This window comes from Vulpes lagopus, chromosome 3 (assembly GCF_018345385.1).
Source record: "Vulpes lagopus strain Blue_001 chromosome 3, ASM1834538v1, whole genome shotgun sequence".
In the NCBI taxonomy this organism is placed as follows: Eukaryota; Metazoa; Chordata; class Mammalia; order Carnivora; family Canidae; genus Vulpes; species Vulpes lagopus.
The window spans coordinates 67,442,335-67,462,959 of record NC_054826.1 but is presented as its reverse complement, the minus strand read 5'-3'; the positions used below and the strand labels follow the sequence as shown (position 1 = coordinate 67,462,959).

General features: G+C 54.8%; 1 protein-coding gene and 1 long non-coding RNA gene across 22 annotated transcripts in view; one reads left to right on the top strand and one right to left on the bottom strand.

Annotated features, from left to right (window-relative positions):
• COL13A1 (collagen type XIII alpha 1 chain) overlaps positions 1 to 20,625 on the top strand; it is a 149,077-nt gene that overhangs the window by 116,725 nt on the left and 11,727 nt on the right. For 12 of the 21 annotated variants that reach the window (XM_041749345.1, XM_041749342.1, XM_041749339.1 and 9 more), the window contains 13 exons: positions 1,167 to 1,211; positions 1,573 to 1,641; positions 2,836 to 2,859; positions 5,019 to 5,081; positions 6,088 to 6,132; positions 6,519 to 6,671; positions 7,298 to 7,396; positions 8,651 to 8,695; positions 11,082 to 11,123; positions 12,036 to 12,062; positions 12,970 to 13,050; positions 19,217 to 19,270; positions 20,351 to 20,404. In XM_041749345.1, the coding sequence (XP_041605279.1) occupies positions 1,167 to 1,211; positions 1,573 to 1,641; positions 2,836 to 2,859; positions 5,019 to 5,081; positions 6,088 to 6,132; positions 6,519 to 6,671; positions 7,298 to 7,396; positions 8,651 to 8,695; positions 11,082 to 11,123; positions 12,036 to 12,062; positions 12,970 to 13,050; positions 19,217 to 19,270; positions 20,351 to 20,404 (801 nt within the window). The remainder of the gene's footprint in view (positions 1 to 1,166; positions 1,212 to 1,572; positions 1,642 to 2,835; positions 2,860 to 5,018; positions 5,082 to 6,087; positions 6,133 to 6,518; positions 6,672 to 7,297; positions 7,397 to 8,650; positions 8,696 to 11,081; positions 11,124 to 12,035; positions 12,063 to 12,969; positions 13,051 to 19,216; positions 19,271 to 20,350; positions 20,405 to 20,625) is intronic. The other 9 variants (XM_041749346.1, XM_041749347.1, XM_041749344.1 and 6 more) reach the window with 3 other exon arrangements.
• On the bottom strand, positions 666 to 19,193 carry LOC121487523. The gene is made up of 6 exons (XR_005986853.1): positions 18,945 to 19,193; positions 10,512 to 10,630; positions 7,106 to 10,264; positions 2,720 to 3,151; positions 2,346 to 2,474; positions 666 to 823 (listed from the first exon to the last, which is right to left on the bottom strand). It is a non-coding gene; the product is annotated as an uncharacterized LOC121487523 (long non-coding RNA).

Here is a 20,625-nt window from a genome sequence, read left to right as displayed (position 1 = left end):
CTGGTGGCCGTCGCTCCTGCCGGCTGGGGAGAGCCTTCTACTGAGTCAGCTGTCATGCAAACGCTGGCCCAGGGACGGACCCAGAGCCCCTGCTTCTGGTAGCTTCCACGCCACTGGGAAAGGTGGGGCTCCCACTTCTCTCCAGTTACTTCCCGTGGGAGGGTCAGGCTGGTGCTGCCCTGGCCTTCGCAGGTGCAGTGGGGGCAGGGAGGTGAGAGGCAGGTTACCTGCAGGTGGCAGTGGCTTGACACTCCCTGAGCAGGCCAGCCATGGGTCCTGAGGAGTTATATTAAAGGGTCTCTTGGGGCGCCTGGGGGCTCAGTGGTTGAGCAACTGCCTTCGGCTCAGGGTGTGATCCTGGGGCCCTGGGATCGAGTCCCGCATCGGGCTCCTTGCAGGAAGCCTGCTTCTCCCTCTGCTTGTGTCTGTCTCTTTCTGTATGTCTCATGAATAAATAAATAAATAAAATCTTTAAAAAAGACAAACAAAACTTTAAGGGTCTCTTGACCCTTTACATTTACTTTCTGTCTTGATTTTTAAAATTTGTCTTTACTGTTAACATTGCCCCAAAACAACTGCACTGTGGTTTGTTTTCATTTATTCCCCCGAGCTCTGTCCTGCTTCCAGCAGGAGCAACCCCCACCCCGCCCTGTGGGGAAGTCCAGGTCTCCTACCGCCTTATGCAGCCGCATCCCTCCTTCTTCCTGCGGTTTGGGGCTGTCACAAGCAGAGAGGCCCCTAAGGAGCCCGTGGTCCCTCCATGGCAATTATTGAACATTCAGGCGATTGGCAAAAAGCTCCTGAACTCTTCTTGCTCCTTGTGCTAAATGGAAATAAAGAGAAGCAAAGGGCCTGGTCCCTGTGCCCAAAGAGGAGGCTAAGGTAGGGACTGGGGAGAGGTGGCCAGGCAGACACAGTGGAGTCCCGCACAAGGAACCCAGGACAGAGGAATGTCCTTCAGCGAGAAGCCAGAGGAGCCCAGAGGTGCTGGGAGGCACAGAGGAGGGCAAGCAGGGGGAGATGCTTCCCAAAGGGGAGGTCATGCCCAAGAAGGTCTGCAGACTCTGGGCCTGAGCTAAGATGAGCCTCCTGGGCCCATCTGGGGACATCAGGCTCTCTCGTACCCAGCTCTGTCCCCATTTCACTCCAATTTTGTCGTGCAACAGGGGGAGCCCGGAGTAGCTGGAGAACAGGGACCAGCTGGCCCCAAGGTACGTGCATCTCACCCGGAGTCAGAGCACACAGCGTGAAGTGGCTGGACTCCAGGTCTTAGGGGGAGGAAGGGAAAGAGTCTTCTTCCTGCAGACGTGGCGGCTGTGACGGGACTCAGCCGTCACATCTAGTCCAGAGTTGTCTCGTAGAGTCTCTGTGTTGGTTCTAGAACCTCTGGGCATCCCCTCTGGGTGTCGGGAATCCCCGGCCAGGCCCCCCTCCCGCAGTTATAGGTGCACCTGCGTGCGGCTGGGCGCAGCACCCTCTTGCCTACAGCCCCGTCTAGCTGAGAGTGGGCACCCGTTGCCCTCCCGGCCCTACAGGCCCTGGCCCGGAGTTAAGACCGCCCTTGTCTTGCAGGGCACCAAGGGGGAGCCAGGGAAAGGAGAGATGGTGGACTACAATGGGAACATCAATGAGGCCCTCCAGGTGAGCGGGAGCCAGCCCAGAGACGGGAGATTGGGAGGTGCTCCAGGGGGCGCTGCACCATGGCCCTGATGAGGGGCCGCTTCAACACCCCAACTAGTGTCCTTGAGGCCAGGCTATTGGACAGAGCATCCAGGAGAGCGATCCCCTTGCTCTCTCTCTCCCTCGGCCTCTGCTTCCAGCTTCCAGGCAAATGCTGCGCCCCCCCACCCCTCATTTGGCAGCCAGGTGGCCTGGTTCTTGGTCTGGCCGGGCTAGCAGGTTATCCTGGCTCTGGGGAGCTGGGCACCATCACTGGAACATCCTGTCGCCCTGTGGGGTGCTGGCCCATCCAGGGTTCTGGAGCCCCATGTCTTCAATACCCCTTTCGCAGATAGAATCTGTCTTTCTGAAACATGTCTCCCTTTCATGTTGGTTCAGTCATGTTCCAAGTTCGTATGATGCGCACCCTTTACGACAAGGCTACTCCACGCCAGCACTGTTGCCAGTTAAGGCTGGGTCATCTTGTTGGGAGTTGTGGGGGAAGGGTGCCCTGTGTGCTGTGGGGTGCCTCCTCACAGCGTACCTGGTCTCTACCCACCAGTTGCCAGTAGCACCCCAACCCCGGTTATGACAACCAAAACATGTCTCCAGGCATCACCAAATGTCCCCTGGGGGCCAACCCCCACCCCTGGGCTGAGAACCTCCCATTTAAGGAAACTTTGTACCTCCATGAATCCCTTTCCACAGTGTGCAATCCTGTCTGCATGACATGGTCCCTCCGGTTTCTTGTGTGGCTCCGTATTCTCCTATTCCACATTTGTTATTTACAAGGAAGAACATCAGAGCCTTGGAATCTGGGTTCGGGGGGAAGAGGGAAGAACAGGGCAGGATCCCGGTCAGTGATTAGAGAGAAGAAGAGCTGTTGTGTCCTCTTTGGCCAAGTGAAGGGAAGTTAGCGGTCCATTTCAGGGCTTGCCTGAGTCTGTTGTAGGACAGCCTTGGTGAGCTGTAGGGAGTCCTTTGTCCAGTGACTGTAAGCCTGGGGACAGGTGGGGGCGGCATGGGGTTGGGAGGCAAGGAGCCCACCGAGAGGACCTACCCCTACTGTGCTCCTAAGGAGGGGGCCAGCTCCCATGTTTCCATGCCTGGGCCAAGGGGACCCTCCAGATGGTTCTTGACTTGTTCTTCAACTGATTGCATGGCATTGGTTTTTAGGAGATCCGAACGCTGGCCTTGATGGTAAGTCTTCCTCCTTCCCTTGGGCATTGGGCTGAGGGCTGGAGGGCTGGGGCTGGGGGCCGGAAGCAGGAGGCTGGGGCTGGGCAAGGACTTGAGGTCCGGCCTCCAGAAGCAGGTGCAGGGCTGCTGAGTTAGGACTGACCCTGAAGTGCCAGGGCAAAGGGTGATCCGAGCCTGAGCAGGGGCTCTCTGGAGCCTCCCCAGACCGGGGTCCTGGCTGTCCTGTGGAGCAGCTCTTCACCCACTCCACTGCAGACTCTTGTCGCAGCGTAAATGCTGGTTCTCCGCACAGCTGCAGCAAGAAGATGGAGGTACAGAGGAGGACACTTTTGTGTTTCTCCTTATACTCAACCTTCAGCTAATAAAATCCATAACCCTAAAAAATTAGTAACTACTTAACCTGCACTTTTCACCTTTCCTAGAAATCAGTCTCCTTTTCTGCACTTGGAAAACCAGTGAATTCCAAGCCCAGATTTTGCATGTGTACCTACTCCCAGTGACAGGCCTATGGATATTTGTAGTGAATATTTATGATTAAAACCACTACGATGAGGTTTAGCTTCCAGGCAGAGAGCAGAAATGAGATCTCAAGGTTCTCAAAACTATTGGAATTTCATTTCACTTAATATTTTTATTTTCATTTTTTAAAAAGATTTTATTTAGGGGCACCCGGGTGGCTCAGTGGTTGAGCATCTGTCTTTGGCTCAGGTCATGATCCCAGGGTCCCGGGATCGAGTCCCGCATCAGGCTCCCTGTGCACAGCCTGCTTCTCTCTCTGCCTGTGTATCTGCCTCTCTATCTGTGTCTCTCATGAATAAATAAATAAAATATTTAAAAATAAAAGTACAAAATAAAGATGTTATTTATTCATTTGAGAGAGAGAGATTGAGAGAGCAAGAGCAGGGGGAAGAGGCAGAGGGAGAGGGAGAAGCAGACTCCCCGCTGAGCAGGGAGCCTTACCCAGAGCTCCATCCCAGGACCCTGGGATCATGACCTGAGCGAAGGCAGACCCTTAACCCACTGAACCACCTAAGTGCCCCCTCATTTCACTTAATATTTTTAGTGGCCATGTGCCACAGAACACTCAGGAGGTACAAACCCAGACTCAAACGCCGGTCACATCATGCCCCAACCCCAGAGGCTGATATTAACATCACATGATTCTAGAATCAATGAACTTCATCAGGGGACATTAAAATATATTATTTGAAATAGCTATGCAACGCAAAACTTTGATGGAATTTTCTTTCTTTTAAAATCAACCTCTAAATAAATAAATGATAGATAGATAGATGATAGATAGATAAAATCAACCTCCAGGTATAATTTACATACAGTAAAATGTACCTACTTTAGCTGTAAGTAAAACCTACTTTGATGAGCTTAGACAAATGTATATACCCATGTATCCACGACCCCGGGCACTCCAGAAAGTTCCCATATGTGCGTCAGGAGTCCATCCCACCCCTATCCTCAGCCCCTGGACATCACTGATCTTTCTGTCCTGGTGGATTAGATCTGCATTTTCTGGAGTGTCCTCTGAGTGGAATCATGCAGCGTAGTCATCTGTGTCTGGCCTCTTTTGCTCAGCATAGAATATCTGGGTTCCATCCGTGGCAGGTCATGCACGTGTGCTTGGTTCATTTTTGTACTGCTGAGTAATATTCCATTGGATGGGTATAGCCAACCTGCACCTGTTTTGGTTTTTTCTTTTACATTTTTTAAATTTAAATTCAATTTGCTAGCATATAGTATAACACCCAGTGCTCATCCCATCAAGTCAACCTGCACCCGTTGATGGATATTTGCATTGTTTCCCGGAGGCATTTTTAAGTCCCTGTCAGGGAAGGTGAGATTTATCTTCTTGGAGCCCAGGGGCACTCAGAGGGAGGTGGAGGGAGAGGCTGGTAGGCATGGCTCCAGGAGCCCCCCTGCCCCCTGCCACTCTAACCCAGACACCCTCAGTGCTTCTCCACTTTACATTGTGGGGACCCCGTGCTATTTCCTTTGTGAAAAAAAAAAATGTTTCTGCCACTGATGAGATGTTCGAAAATTATCAACTTCCATAAAGCAGCCTCCACTTACACCCCTCTGGCAATAGGCCGCCCCTCCTTGGTTGGAAAATTCTTCCACAGGACTTTTTTTTTTTTATTTTGTAGGGGCCCCCTGGTCTTCCCGGGCAAATCGGCCCACCCGGAGCCCCAGGGATCCCAGGCCAGAAGGTAACACTTGTCTTGACAAGGATGCAGACCCTGCACAGGCACTGCGTGTGTCCCCAAGTGCGGGCGCCAGAGGGTGACCCTCCCATTGTCCCTGCAGAGCCATCACCGCCACCTGGCCTCTGATTTCTCCTCCTGCTCTGTCCTGCCCGCGTCGCTGCCGCCCCCACTCCTGCTGCCTCAGCTTTGCCATTTTTCCCTCTGCTGTCTGACTTGGGCTCCTGTCACTCACAGGCTCTTCTGAGGTGGTGGAGCTTGGGTCTAGACAAGCCGGTGCTTGTGGGGACCCCAAGCCGCCCATCAGGGAACATGGCACTTGAGCTCCTCCCTCTGGCTTCCTGCCCCTGCTCCCCTTTACACTCTGTCCCACCCCAGGGATTTTCTCAGAAGGTACTGCATGTTTGCACCTTTGTCCTCTGCTCACGAGGGCCCCTGCCCTGAAGTTCCTTTCCCCCTTCCCTACTTTTCCAAGTCCTGATATTTCAAGCCCAAGTCAAAGGCCACCTCTTCCATGAAGCCTCCCCTGATCTACCAGGCAGGACTCACTGCCCTTTCGTCTCTGCTCCTCTCATAGCATCATCTTGCCTTGATGGTGTGGCTCGCTGTTTACTGGCCTCAAAGACAGAGGACAGGCCTCCTTTATCTCCCGCCCTGACCTCAAGATGGGGATTGGGTTGATGCCACGATGCAGGGAGCTCCCTGTGGGGCAGGCAGGACAGGAGGGCAGGGGCGTGGAGGTGGACTGGGAGGCAACACCCCTCCCCAGGCATACCCAGAGTCCTCAGAGCCAGCGTGTGGACTGGGAAACCAGGAGGCCCCTACTCAGATCCCGCTGCCTGCTGCACTGACCGCAGGCCTTGGGCACACAGCTCTGCCTTGGGGTGCTCACCTGAAATGGAGCCAGTGCAACTACACAGCTCCTGGGTGACCCTGGCATGTAGAAAGTGTGCCAGGAGGGACAGTTATTCTTCTCTGCTCTGAGACTGACCTTCGGTCCTTCTGGCCACAGGGCGAGATCGGACTCCCAGGCCCTCCAGGACACGATGGGGAAAAGGTAAGAACAGATGCTCCCCCGAGATGAGCCTCCGAAGGTGGACCTTGACCTGGGCTGACCGGGGATGATGGGGGGGTGGGGGCAGAAGGTTCTGGAAGAAGCCTAGGTGTGAGCCTTGTGGGGAAAGGAGTGTGGGAGTGTGGGGGCAAACCCTGCAGAAGCCTGAGCCCCACACTGCTGGCCCCAGAGGAGCCAGGAAGACCCGACTGGGATGGGCTGGGGGGGCTTCTCCGATTCCGAGGGAGGTGCACAGGCTCTTCACCGGGTCCAGTCGGGCCAGTCGAGCACAGAAGAGCCATGTCCTTTGGACCTCCCATTCTTTCATGCTCTCTCTCTCTCTTTCCTCCATTGGTGTATACAGTAAGTGTTGCTAATGTTTTCTAAAGGGACCTCGAGGCAAACCAGGAGACATGGGCCCCCCCGGCCCCCAAGGCCCCCCAGGAAAGTCTGGACCTGCAGGAATGAAGGGAGAAGACGGACACACAGGGAGCCCAGGAGAGAAGGGGGAGAAAGGGGAGACGGGACAGGCAGGCGCACCGGTGAGTGCCAGGGTGGGTTGGCCAGGACTCCACCCTGGGGTGCATGCAGGCTTGCGCAGGTGCACCCCCAGCATGGCTTCTGCGGGGTGCTTGCTGCAGCTTGGGCTAGAAGCCTGGAGCCTGGAGCTGGGGGCAGGCGACTCACCCGGGTTTCCCTCAAGCCCCTTGCTTTTATGGAGGCCAGTTGCCCTCCTCAAGAGAACTGGGCCTGCTCTGTCATCTCCCGTGTCCTTCGGAAAGTCACCGGGCCTTGCAGGACCTCTGTTTTCTCATCTCTGAGATGTGGGTGGTAATGCCCTCCCTGGATATTTTACTGGCTTGTTGGGAAGGAGATGAGGTCATAGGTGTAAACCTGCCTCTTTGGAAAGTATGCAGAAGCCCTACACCCAGGAGAGGCTGCATGTACAAAAAAAAGGGGGGGAAGGGGACCTTACCCAGTCCAACAAGGCTGCTGACTTGACCTGGGAGTCTTCTCTGGACTTCAGTGGCATGTCATCTGTGAAATGGGCACCATCCTAGACACCTGCCCTTGGACGAAGGGAGCCACGCGTGCATGCCACAGTTGGTCACAGATGCTCAAATGATGACCTCGCTCTTGACTAACAGAGATCTTTGTCGATCTGTAGGGTCTAGACGGCCCAACTGGGGAGAAAGGAGAACCAGGTGGCCAAGGGAGACCCGGAGCAACAGGATTGCCGGGCCCTATCGGGCTCCCGGGATTTACAGTAAGGCGAGAGGGCGGGGTATCAAGGTTGTCAGCAGGCCCCTGTGAATGAGGGCACACGAGCAAGGGTGCCCTCACGGTGGTCACCAGCCTAGCGGATGCCTGGCACTGCAACGAGGCTGCACTAACCCCCCCCACCCGCATGCCTGACCTCTTGTGGGGAGGGTCCTCTTGATGAACAGCCAGTCTGTGAGGAGCACTGGAATGTGAATCTTGGCCTCAGAATCCTCCTCTTAGAATAATAAAGAACCTCAGAAGTCAACCAGTCCCACCTCTGACCCAGTGCAGAAGTCCCTCAGGAGCCACTAACGGGGGCTGCCCCACGCAGCCCGGACAGACTGGCAGCTCCCGGCCTCCTGACGTGTTCCCTCCAAGGAGGAGCAGCTCCAGGCTGGAGGACGTGCTCCTGGATGTGTTGTGGAAGCTTCCTCGTCCACCTCCCACCGCTGGCCCTCGCCCTGTTCCCAGAGCCATAGTCATTTCTGTAGCTGCGTAACAAATGGCAAATTCAGCGGCTTAAAATGATGTGCACATGTGATCTCACCATTTCTGAGGGTCGGGGGTCCAGGCTCGGTCGGCATCACGGGGTCCTCTGCCCGGGGGCTCGTGAGGCTGCACGCAGGCTGTTGACTCACCTGGATCGTCTTCTAAACTCACTGCTGTTGGCGTGACTTAGTGCCTGGCCATAGCAGGACGGCGTCCCTCGGCTTCTAGGGGCTGCCCACGGTTCCTTGCCAAAGGGCTCTTCCCCAAGACAGGCAGGTCACATGCTTGTCCAAAGCCAAGGCCAGCAGGAGCCTCTGAGTGCCTGCTGCCAACACAGGGCCGTGTATGTGTGTGTGTGTGTGTGTGTGTGTGTGTGTGTGTTACGTAACCTTAACACATGCATGTTGTAATTTGTAATATAAGCTTGTAACAATCGCAGGAGTGACCTCCCATCACCTCTGCCGTGTGCCATATTCTACTGGGTAGAAACAGGTCACAGGGCACCCTAGGGTCTGTGCAGCGTGGGCTCCATACACAATATCAGCCTCTCCTCCCACAGGCTGGGCCCACAGGTTCCTAAAGACTGACCTTGGGTCCCTTGTCCAGTCTTCATACTGCAGGCTAACTGCCCCCTCAGCCTCCCAGGTGGTCCCTGACCACACCTCGGCCCAGTGGAGTCCCTGTCTGGTCTGCCACAGCTGTGAGGGGGTCCCTGTGCCCAGCCTTCCCTGAGCGCCGGCATCCACAGCCTGGTGTTTTGTGCCCACAGGGAGAGAAAGGAGAGCCCGGGGAGAAGGGTGAGCCAGGACTGGAGGTAGGTTGTGCCCGTTCAGCCTTCTGTGTCATGGGGGAGGGAGTTGACAGGGACCTCATCAGCCCACAGTCCCTCGGGACATGCAGCATTTCTGTGTTCTAGAAGGAAACTCATGGTTGCCTGATGTGGGAAGCGAGCAAGAAGCTGAGCGCAGTAGCTCGGCCTCAGAGCCCTAGTTCACGGTCTCCCCACTGGTGTTCACAGAGCACCCACCACGTTTCGTTCCCGGTGCTAGAAGGAAGATCAACAGAAGCACCTCTGTGCAGCGAACAGTCCCCAGCAGCTAGCACTAGAGTAGTTAGCTGCTCGAGAAGCTGGGAGGGCATCCTAGAAGATGGGCCCTTTGAGCGGGATCTGGAAGCCTTTGTAGGAGTTTGCCTAGAAGCTCCAGAAGTAGGCTTTCCAGAGAGACACATTATACCCCGGAGGTGTGGTGGTGAAGGGAAGAGGAGAGACGCTGGGGAGAGGGGTACTCGGGATGGAGGCCAGGTTCTCATAAGGTCAGAGGGCATCGGGCATATGTGTCGGCTCAGGGAAAGAGCCAAGAAAGCAAAAGAGCTCAGCAGCATGTGAGGGAGAGGATGTTTGGTGGGAGGGCCTGTGCCACCCAGACAGAGCCAAGGGAGGGCCCACCAAGCCTTCTCAGCCCCCCAGAGAGGTCTCCGGGCCCCTGTCACTTTCGGTGCCACCAGGGCCCATCCGCTCTGGGGGAAGTGATGAGACGGCATGTATGTTCCTGAGTTAGAGACGGGTGGCCTCCTGATGAAATGCTCCAAGATTCAGGAAAACCACTACACACAGCAATGTTCCCTCCAGAAGTATTTAAAGTAAAAATTGGAAACAGCCTACGTTTCTAACAAGAAGGAAATGATTCAATAACTTATGGTAATAATACTAATGGTATAATAGTCCCCATGTTTGGGAGCGTTCCTTGTGCCAAGCGCCGCTCTGAGCCCTGGCCGGGGAGGAACTCATTTCATGCCGCTCAGTCGACACAGAAAGGAGGCTGTGGGGAACATACAAAAAAAAAAATTGGAAAACTGGGTTTCGGGTTAAATGAAAAGCAGCAGAGAAGCAAATTATATATATAAAATCATCATTAAGTATGGACATACATTCAAGTACATTTTATGTGTCCAAAAAGAGTGGAAGGAAACAAAGCAAAATACTAGGAGTAATCAGATACTTATTCTTTTCATTCTTTCAGCTCCCTTTAATTTATAAAAATTTTAATGGGTCTGTTATTTAATTTTTTTATTTTCAAAATTATCATACAGTAAAACTGACTTTTTTGGGGGGGGAGTGTGTATAGTTCTGTGGATTTTATTTAATACATTCATAGGTTTGCGCAGCTACCACCACAATTAGGATTCATGAATCACTTATTTATAATAAGGGGGGGAAAAAGTAGTAAACTTAAAAAAAAAAAAAAAGAATATAGAGTTTCCAAGAGATGGAGCTGAAGAGTTCACGGATTCTAGAGGTACCGGGTCAACCTGGTGCAGGGGCTCCTCTTTGTTGACCTTGCAGAGGGGTCGCCATCCTGGCCACATTCTGTGGGATTCTAACCTGAGAAGGCGAGAAGAGCCCCAAAGTTGAGATGGGGTGACCAGCTCAGGCGTCCCTCCTGCCTCTTGGGTGGCTGAGTGTGAGCATATGGATGCCCACACTCACCAGAAACAGAATCTGTAATGAACACCATCCTCCAGAAAGGGGAAGACCCCCTGAGTCCCTCTGCCTTCCCCGTCCTGAGTGAATCTGTTCCACTTCACTCTGCCTTTAAGGGAAGCAGAGACCAAGCAGTCTTGTCACAAACCTGAGGGGACTTGAGGGATAGTCTTCAAAACCTGCTCAGCCTCCCCGCCTCTTCCACATAGCCAATCTCTGCTCCCGTGAGCCAAAGGGCTCAAGTTCAAACGCCTCCAAGGGCCAGGCCTGTAACAAATGAACACAAAGTTCCAGGTCAAAGACGATAGGGAGTGGTGGGGACTGGGGTAATCTGAAGATCTCGTGCCCCACCTGGAGGGGAAAGCTTTTATTCAGCTCCAGGCAATTACTGCCATGCATGAACAAGAGCCTAGGGCTGCCAGGTTTTTCTTCTTTCTTTTTTTTTTTTTTTTTTTTCCAAGAAAATCTGGAAGTCTGGATGTTTTGACAGCATTTCCTGGCAATGTTTGGGGTTTTTTTTTTCTTTCAACATTGTGTGGAGTAATGAGTTGCTATGAGTTTCTGCCCTGTTCTCAGCCTCCTTTCGGGAGACCACATACTGGGCAGTTCTGTCCCCCTCTGGCTTTGCTGTCCCCACCTGGACCCGGGGCCATGTCAGAAGGGGAGCCCTCTTGGAGTGTACCAGCGGGTAGGCTAATCATCTCCCTTTGGATTCTAGGTTCCTGGGCCTCCAGGGCCAGAGGGGCCCCCCGGACCCCAGGTAAGTTTGGAGGGCTTGTCAGCATTTCAATCCACTGTGACTGGGTCCCTAACATACCCTGCCCCTGGTGGTCACTGGGGTTCATCTCAACGCAGGTCACTGTCACCTCCTCATCCCAGGGTGGGATCTCTTACGCACAAACCCTTCCCTACTCCTTTTCCCTCCCATATGAAACAGGCACCATCTCAGTGACACCAAGGAGCCTGGGCATTGCCAGCTTTCATGGAAACAGTTGACTGGCACAGCAGCCCTGGGGTCTGGTCCCATTGCCCTGCAGGAGTCCCTCTGCCACTAAGCTCTGTCCTTTGCCATCAGATGTCTGCTCTCCCCCTTCCTCCTTCCTACTCATCAGCTAGCCAAAAGATCTGGATTAAGATGGAAAGTGATTTAAAACCAGCCCCACTGGATTGACCTTTCCGGGTTACAAGCGATAAGATGAAACCTTTGCAGGGCTCCCATGCATGCTGCTAAACCAATAGGTGCTGGTCCTTCCTCTGTGGGATTCCCAGGACTCATGGCACTGTGTCAACTATTGTCTTTGGCAGAACAGGAGTTAATAATGATGGTAGCCAGCATTTACCAAGACTTATCACGTATCAGACACTGCTCCAAGCACTTTGCATATAGTAATTTAATCAACTTTTGCTGTGTTCCTTCTGAAGCTTCCCTTCCTGAGACTCTAGGTCAGCCGTGGGGGTCACAGAGAGACTCTCTGTCAGTCCCTGGCTGGGGAGGCCTGGCTCAGACCCCACCCCAGGGAGCCCCCAGCACAAACACTCTTAGCACCCCCTCCGCCTTCCCTGGGCAGGGACCCCAGGCCCTTGCTCTTTTGTGGTCCAACCTGTAGACAAGGTGTTTTTGACTTAACTAGAAATGCAGTTCTGAGGTGCTGTGTTTTGATTCCAAATGCAGGGGCTCCAAGGTGTTCCTGGACCAAAGGTAAGAAGAGGTCCTGGGACAGGTGCTGGGGTGGGGGGAAGGGCGGTGTCAATGAGGACCAAAAAGAAAGTCCTTCAGAGACAGGTACTCCAGGCCCCTTCCCTACATGGAATCGTGTGACACGCTGGCCACTGGTTACACCCAGGAGATAATGAAGCCCTGCAGTGCTTTTAACACCCATCACTGACACTGGGCAGGCTTCAGATTTAGAATTTCCCCATCCATTAATCCACCCTATGAGTGACAAGTTGGATTCTTAGCAAATGATGAAATCCTTTTCCAAGTACCCTGCCCCAGTCCTCTCACTCACCCTGAAGTATAAGATGGGACACAGAGAGGATGTAGTGTGGGCCCCCTCCCCGGGGCCAAGCCCTCTGGTCTCTGGCAGGAGGGGGGGATGTCTCCCAATCTCCCCCTTCAAAAGCATTTCAACTGGGTAAGAAGGGCTGAGGGCTGATGGCATATAGGCCTGTACCTCCCGCTCCAGTATTCTTCAGGGGACTGTTGGGCACTTTTTGTCCCAATTAGCTCGGGACCCCCCCATGCTGGCATTTCAGGCACCTGCCAGCCAGTCTCTGCAGGCCCATTTTCCAGCTCTGCAAATGCCTGAGCCTGACCTGGAACTGCCCTGTGGGTTTGTCTCCGCTCCACCCATCCCCTTTTCCTCTGGGGACCTCACAGTAACTATGGCGATACTGAGAACTCTAACAGAGGCAGAAACTGGCTAGGAATTCCAGGATTTCTGGACCAGCCTGCCATCCATGGGCCAGCCACCTCCCCCCACCCCTCCTTCATCCTCTACCTGCCCCTGTCTCCCCAACCCACCCTCAACTCCAGGACCCCAGAACGCAAGAACAAGTGGTCTGAGACAGGCCTTTCTGTGATCTCCCCCCTCCCTTTCCTTCAGGGGGAAGCAGGACTTGATGGAGCAAAAGGAGAGAAGGGTGCCCAGGGAGAGAAAGGAGATCGGGGGCCACTGGGATTACCCGTAAGTATCTCAGAGCCAGCAAACCTCGGAGGAGCCCAGCTGGGTGGTCACGAGGAGGCTAGGGTGGGGTGCAGGACCCTGGGAGAAGGCTGCTGCCAAACTGGAGATTCTAAAGTTCTGAGCATTCCAGAACTCCATGCAGTTTGCCTTCCCACCTGGGCAAGAACATAGGCTCTAATTCCCTTACCAAGGGCTTCCTCTGGGCCAAGTCCTGGCCTGGGTGTGGGGAGGATGCAGAGCTAAATCAGACAGGCCCCCCCTGCAAGGAGCACCCAGCTGGAGAGCCACACGTGGCTGAGAACAGCCTTAGGCCCTACATGTGCCTGATTCAGAGGCAGTAAGATCTGCCCTTATGGGAGCCAACCTTGGAAGACCTGGGAGCAATTAGAGAGTCAAATGTTCTCCATCTCCCTCCTATTTTCCCACTGAGACCCAGCAGAGCCCCTGATCTCTGCTCCTAAGCACTGGCCACAGCAGAAAAGCTTGCATAAAGGCGGGTTCTCTGGTCCCAGCAGGCTAAGGCCACTCAGATCTCTCATCTCAGCCAGCCCTGAGATCAGACCCCAGGTCAGGGCGAGGGCCTGCTCAGGAGGCATCTACATTTCCAGATGTGGGGCCTGGCCTGGGCGAATCTTTTGCCCCAAGCTCCAGTGGGCTCACGGCCTCATCACTGCCTCGCCTGTGTCCAGGTGAGTGCCCTCTAACACCACCCTGGAGCCCTGGGCTTCATCCTCCTTCACACCCCAGTGGGGCTGGCACTCTGTGGTTTGGCTTTCGAGAGCTGGAAGGGACATTAGTGATCCATCTACTCATTTTACTGATGGGCCCAGAGAAGAAAGAGTCACTTGAGGTCACACATGAAGTCAGTGGTTAGGCCATGCCAGAGGCCGCTCCTTCGCTAAGACCACAGCCTTGCAAAGGGGCTCATTCCAGCCACGAGGGCTTCCTCTGTCCTGGGCGTAAGGCCAGTTCCCACCCTGGGAAGCCATAAAGAGCAGGAGAACAAAGAGAAGCCCAATTACCCCAGCTTGGCAGAGCTTGAAGGTCTGGTTAATATAATCACAGCAACCAAACAGCAAGAGCAAAAGGTATGATTACACCCTCATTAGTGCATCAAATGTAGGACATTTAAGGAGCTGATGGGCCTTACAGACTATAGAAAACTGATGACTTTAGCAGACATTTTCCCGTGTCTCAAGCTGTGTCCAGCATGTTTAAGTCCTCCTTACTAGAAAAGGGCCTTCCTGCCCCGACTCAACCACGAATCTCTCCTTGTCCGCCTTCATGGCCCCAGTGCCCTAGAGAACACCAGAGAATTTAGTCAGGGGGTCGAGATGCAAATGGCACAGAGACCAACCAGGTTATATAAGACAAAGAAAGTGCCAGAGGAAAGACCAAGTGCCCAGTCTATCTTTAACGTGTCAACATTCAAGTAGGGACATGGGTACAGAGAAATTCTTTTGCTAGCTTAAGAAAACCACACAGCAAGCATATCTATCAATGGCAATGAACGAGGACCTGAGAGACAAGAGAAAGTAGTGAGGACTATGGCACACTGGAGATCATGTGTCCCTTCTTGAGGAGAGCAGTCCCTCTCCTGCTCGGCAGACTGTTGTCTCAGAGGAATGAGGGCCCAGTATTTCTGGATAGTCTCATTTTTCCAAGGAAGCTGGACAATCTGGAAATTTATGCAATATCTCTCCATTTTCTAATGTTAGATCAAAATTACTTGCAACCCTGTAGACCATGCAAGATATGTCAGTGGCCCACATATGGCCTGGAAACTGCCAGTCTGTGCCCTCTGCTCCAGATCCCTCAAGATAACTCGCCATTGGTACTGCATAGACAAAGGTTGTGGATATTTAGTTAAAGTTCTGATTTTCAGCTTCACCCCAATACTTTATGTCATATAGTAACAGCCTGTTTTTCCAGGCTATACTATGGAGTCCCTCCTGTTTGCCCTATGGGAGCGGTTCTCAGTGCTGCCTGCACATTGGAGTTGCCTGGAGCTTTTCAAACATGCCATTACCCTGGCCTCACTCATGGAGACTCTGGTTGAATTGGGGTGGGGTAGGGCCCAAGCATCTCTATTATTTTACGTGTCCCCCAGGAAATTCTGATTTCGCCGTGGGGTTGAGAACCACAGCTCTCTAGGCCATGAGTCAAGATCATCCCAGAACTTTGTGATCCTAAAACGGAGAAGGAAGGCCCTGTAGGATCCTACTACCCATTACTTTATTCCCTACCCTTCCTTGCTCGGGGGCATTCCCCCACCTTTAAAATCCTGAGGCCTAGGCTCATTTCTGAGGCTCAGCTGGAAGCAGTTCTTAAGAACTCAATCCTTACTGGGCTAGATTGTCTCCACTGCCTTCTCTCTGGTTTGATACATTGGAATCACTAGATAAATTTCCCTCTGGTTCCCCTAGGTGGGCCCTGGGGGCAGCTTCCCAGCCCAGCATTAGAGCAAGAGCACCTATCCCCACCTCATATATCACTGGACCCTGCATAGCAAGTGGGTCTTAATAGCATCGTACCTGCCAGCCAGTTTATTCCAGAGCTTACACGGCCTTAGACCTCTGTCCCCATCAGCAGCCCCCAAAGCCTTTTTCTATAAAAGGGCCCTTGTCTGAGAGAACAGGAATGAATTGAGTTTGTGCTGAGCTTTGCAAACCACACAGTGCCAGAGAAAGGTCAGGCATCGTGAGTATGAACACCCGAGGGCCTACCCCCACCACCGCCACCACCACCCCGCTGGAGCAGAAGCGGGCCAGCGTCTATCCACGTTCCCAGGCCAGGTCCTGTACCCCAGTACCGATGTTCTCGGGGGTTCTCCGGCCTGGCCAGGTCTCAACGGTTGTGCCAGAGAGGCTGGGAAGACAACCCACCTTCCACGGAGGCTAGTCCCTCGGCAGTGAGACTGGTCCTGGGAAGGATGCACCCCCTCTGGTTCCAGACACCTTTCCGTGACCTCTCTTTCTGTGTCCCCGGAGCGCTGCGACCCCCTGGGAGAAGGATTCCTGAGAGGGGCTACCAGGAGGGAGGGGGCAGGGGGCACAGAGGATCAGAACGGCCGTCTGCACTGCTCTCCACCGGCCCGCTCGCCGCTGGCCACACTGCACTCAGTGTCCGTTTTGTTGGTTTCCGTGTGAATACCATCACCTGTCCTCCCAAGCTTATTTCTCCCGTTTTGTTTGATGACCAGCATTTGTGTCTGTCTGGAGCCACTGCTTCACTCACCTCTTCCCTCCCCGGTCCCTTTCTCTCCCTCCCGTTCCTCCCCTTCCCTTCTCTTGGTCAAACTGTTCCCTTCGTCCAGGGAGCTTCAGGTTTGGACGGCAGGCCTGGGCCACCGGTGAGTGTCACTTCTCTGTTACCTTCAGCGCCCACCCCTATCCCCCACCCCCCGGCCTGTGACCCTTCTCGTCTGTCCCTATCCCGCTGTGGCCTCGTTTTCCCAGTGAGTCATGCCTCATCCCAGTACCAGCACCAGAAAGGTACCGTCTATGCTCAGGTCAGAAGTGCTCATCCAGGCCTCTTAGCCAAAGATGGATGGCCTTCATCTGAATTCCCCTGGCCATCGTATGAAGCCAGAGGCCTCAAATCTGAATCTCCTGACCGCTGGGCATGGGGTGGAAAGCTGCTCCAGCAGCACAGACTGTGTTCCCAACAGAAGGTGGAGTGGGGCCTGGGAGTTCAACCCCAGGGGTTGGGACCATGACTCATGCCCACCAAACACAACAGTGTCTGTATGTGCCCTTCATGCTGTGTTGTCTTCATGCTGTGAGCTCTGTCCATCTCCTGTCTGCCCACAAGGGCTTCCTAGTCCTGTGTATGGGGGTGAGAGCGGGTGTAGCATCTAGGATCACACGGGACAGGCCCAGCTCAGGGTTCTGTGGGCATGTTACAGCCACCTCCTGTGGTGCCATGGCCGCCCTGCCACTCAACAGGAGTTTATACAGAACAAAGGAGGAAGGGTCCCCTCTTCCTCCATTCTTTCTGATTCCAGAAAACAGGCATCACCTACTCATGACTAGAAGGCATCTGGCCCTTCTTGTGACAAACAACTAAAACATCAGAAAGAGAGTGTCTCCTCTCCTCTCCACCTTCCAGGCCCCTCCTAGAGCGCCCCATGAGGTCTTTAGAGAAGTGGCATTCCCACTGGGTCTAGGGATCACTGACCATCAGGGGCCAGGAGGCTGAACTCCCCTGCCCACGAGCCCATGTGCCCAGCCCCTTCCAGCCAGGGAGTCCCAGCTCGGCCCTTGCAGAATGTTTTTGAGGCTACAGATGCATGATCTGCCTAGAAGACCAGGTTCTACTGAACTGGCTGGAATGACATTCGGTGGGGAAGATGAATTTGCAGGGTTTCATTTGTGGGAGGGAGGTCATGCCCTTGGGGTACGGGGAGATGTCAAAGCACAAGGCCAGCAGGCCTTCCCTGGGCCCTGGGGGTGGACCTCACCACTGAAGCCAGCGGGAGCCTAGAGCTTTCAGAGTGGGAAGACCAAGAGCAACCCTACTCAGAGCCTCACTCTATTGCAGGTGCCCTCCTAAAGCAGAGGAGAGGACAGGACGTGGCTCACCCAAGACCCCATCCTTTCCCGAGTCCCCCCCACCAACTCGCGTGTGTGGAGGCCACACCATAGATCTCCCATTCGGAGACTAGACCTCTTTTCTGGGAATTATTATGGCTTTGCTCCTCCTCAACCCCTCCCTTAGCACCCTCCCCACACCTAGTGTGTCTTCCCCAGGTGGCCAGTCAGGGCGAGGGGGATGACCTGTGGCTGGAATCAGAGAAACCAAAACTATCTTCTCCACTACATGCTCCATTCTTACTGGACAGAGGGGAGCAGTGCAAATTCATAGAATTTGCCCCCCTTCAGACCTCAGCTTTTATTTTTCTCATTGAATCAGTATCACAACCTTAAAGGGAAAGTTTTACAGGAAGAATAACCCTGCCCTGCCAGTACTAACTTTTGTTGGTGCCAAATGTGTGATGTGCGCTCATCCATTTTAACCAGGCAGCGGCCTTGAAAGCAAACACTCATGTCATCATCCCCATTTTACAGGGGGGAAAATGGACCCTCAGAGAGCCAAGAAGCTTCTCAGCATTGATTGGCCTTCAAAGCTTGACTTGAAGCTGGCCAGTGACTCTGGAGTTCTCAGCCATGGCCTTGATCAAGCCTCTTTCATTTTTGACAGGCTCTTGTCACACATGCCCATAGTCTTCCCTCGTAGCTGCAAAGGGGGCATGGAGGATGTCTTATTGCTTTTTTTCCCTTGTAAAGTAAATCAGCACTTCCCCACTTGCTCGTGCCCCAGAGCAGCACCAGGGACTGCCCATGACTCAGCCCCACATCCCCAGGTCCTCGTCTGTGCAGGAAATGTAGCCACTGAGGCAGAGCAGTGGAGGCTCTGAAACATAGACACTACCTAGTCCAGGGGGAAGTCGGGAACCTGGGGAAGGTGTTTATGGTGTCATAGCAAGCCTGGGCTCTGGCCCCAAGGCTCCAGCTACCCTGACTCCCCCAGAGCCCTGAGTCAGGAGCCAGTAGGACACAGGAGCCGCCAGGCCAGTGCCAGCGGACCCCCGAAGCTCAGTCGGCCACGGTCCAGGCCAGCCTGCCCCATAGGGCCGGGGAGTGGGACTGGAGGCTGAAGGGACCGCAGTGGGGTGGGGGGTGGGACCACAGGGGGAGCGGCGGCTGGCTGACCCCCTGTGCCTGCCTCTGTGTGTGTGCGTCTGCATCGGTCTCTGTGGCATGAAGGCCCCCCTCTCCCCGCTGCATGTGGAGCTGCAACAGCAAACAGGTGCCAGCCCCCGCCCCCACCCCGGGATGGCATCCACCCCTCCCAAGCGCTTCAGGGAGCCAACGAAGCAGCAGTTCTCCTACCGTTTTCAGCCTTGGCAAGCTTGGTTGTGAAGCAAAAGGGTTTCCCTCCTCAAATCTGGCTCTGAGGCAGGGGGAGGCCTCTCCGCCCGAGGCCCCCACCCCAAACAGGAATTCACCCCAGTCCAATGACTGCCCTGAACGAGCCTGGCCTCGCCAACCCTGAAAATGGGCCTCTGGACCTTGCTCATCTGCAGCGCCGGGCGGGGCTCCGGGGCTCCCCACCCCAGTTCCGGCAGCAGGCCCCTCACCTCTGCTTTCTTTCACCTCCCCAGGGTACTCCAGGACCAATCGGAGTTCCAGGCCCAGCGGGACCAAAGGGCGAGAGGGTGAGTGCTCGGTCACCAAGGAGCCTGCACACCCGGAGCAGGACCGGGGCCCCGGCCCAGCCGAAGGCCCTCAGCCCCAACGCGTTCCCCCTAAATAAGCCAGTGCCCCATCCGTGTCCTCTCCTGGTGACCCTCACAGCAGCCTGTGGGGGACCTGGCCGCCTGGGGTGCTCGCTCTATCGCTATGAGCAGACAGACAGAAGACTTCTTGTGCTCAGCTCCTGGTTCCCCTGGCTCAGGCTGGCCAGGCCCCAGGCGCTACTGGGGGCAGACACACCTAAGCCTTGCGACGATTTAGGGAGGCAGCATAGAATGCAGTGACCGTAGTGTAAGAAAATCCTGGCATCATCGAGAAGTCGGGAGGCCAGGGTGTTAGGCCATGTCCCACGGCGGCAGCCCAGGGAGTGAATGTGTGTGTGTGATGCTGGTGGGGGTCTGGCTCAGTGAAGGAGGAGAGCTTCCCGTCCCATCCGTCCCATCCGGGTCCACTCTTCCCAGCCAGACCTCGGTTTCCACACGTTTGGGACATAGACCACCAGAGGGCTGCTGGGGGCGCTGGAGCTCTTCGGGGCACATGTCAAGCTCTCTGCCTCAGAGGAGGCCCTGACCCCCTGGCTCACAGCCCACACCCCTGCGGGATGGGTGCTAGGGAGCTCCTGAAGAGGGGCACAGGCTTCCCTCCCTAAGATGACAGCCACTTTGGGGACCAGGATGGCTGCTCTCAGGGGGGACAGTTGTGCTTCAACGAAGTTCTCTTGCTCTTGTCCCCACCGTCCCTGTCCCTGCTCATATCCTGCTCCTTGTCTCCCGCTCTGCTCCTGCTTGAGGCCAGCTCGTACCTTCGGGGCACTGTCCGGTCTTTCCAGAGGGCCTTGGTGGAGGGAGGGTGAGGGGCCTCCTGGCCCCCTTGACATGGTGGCGCCCACACCAGCCACACCCTCTGCTGAGCCCTTGCATCATAGAGGGCTCTTTGGAGGGACCAGAGAGCTTTCCCGGGGCTTCGTACAAAAACAGACAACGGTGGGTGAGAGGTGGTCACCACGTCAGGGAGGCCTCATGGGTTTCTTTCTCCTGTTTCAGGGCAGCAAAGGTGACCTTGGGATGACAGGACCAACAGGAGCAGCTGGGCTTCCTGTAAGTGCCATGCGACTGGAGCTTTCTCTCCACCTATCCCCCCGCCCCCCAGAAACCCTGTCAAAACAGAATACCCAGAGCCTGGAGCAAACATCCAGAGCCAAGTGAGAATGCTGATCCCCAGGACAGAGGAAGCTGCCAACAGCCAACTGGTGGTGGGGCTTCCCTGCTGGGCACTGCCCGAGGCAAACCTCAGGACACATGGTCCCCTTGGGGTACGG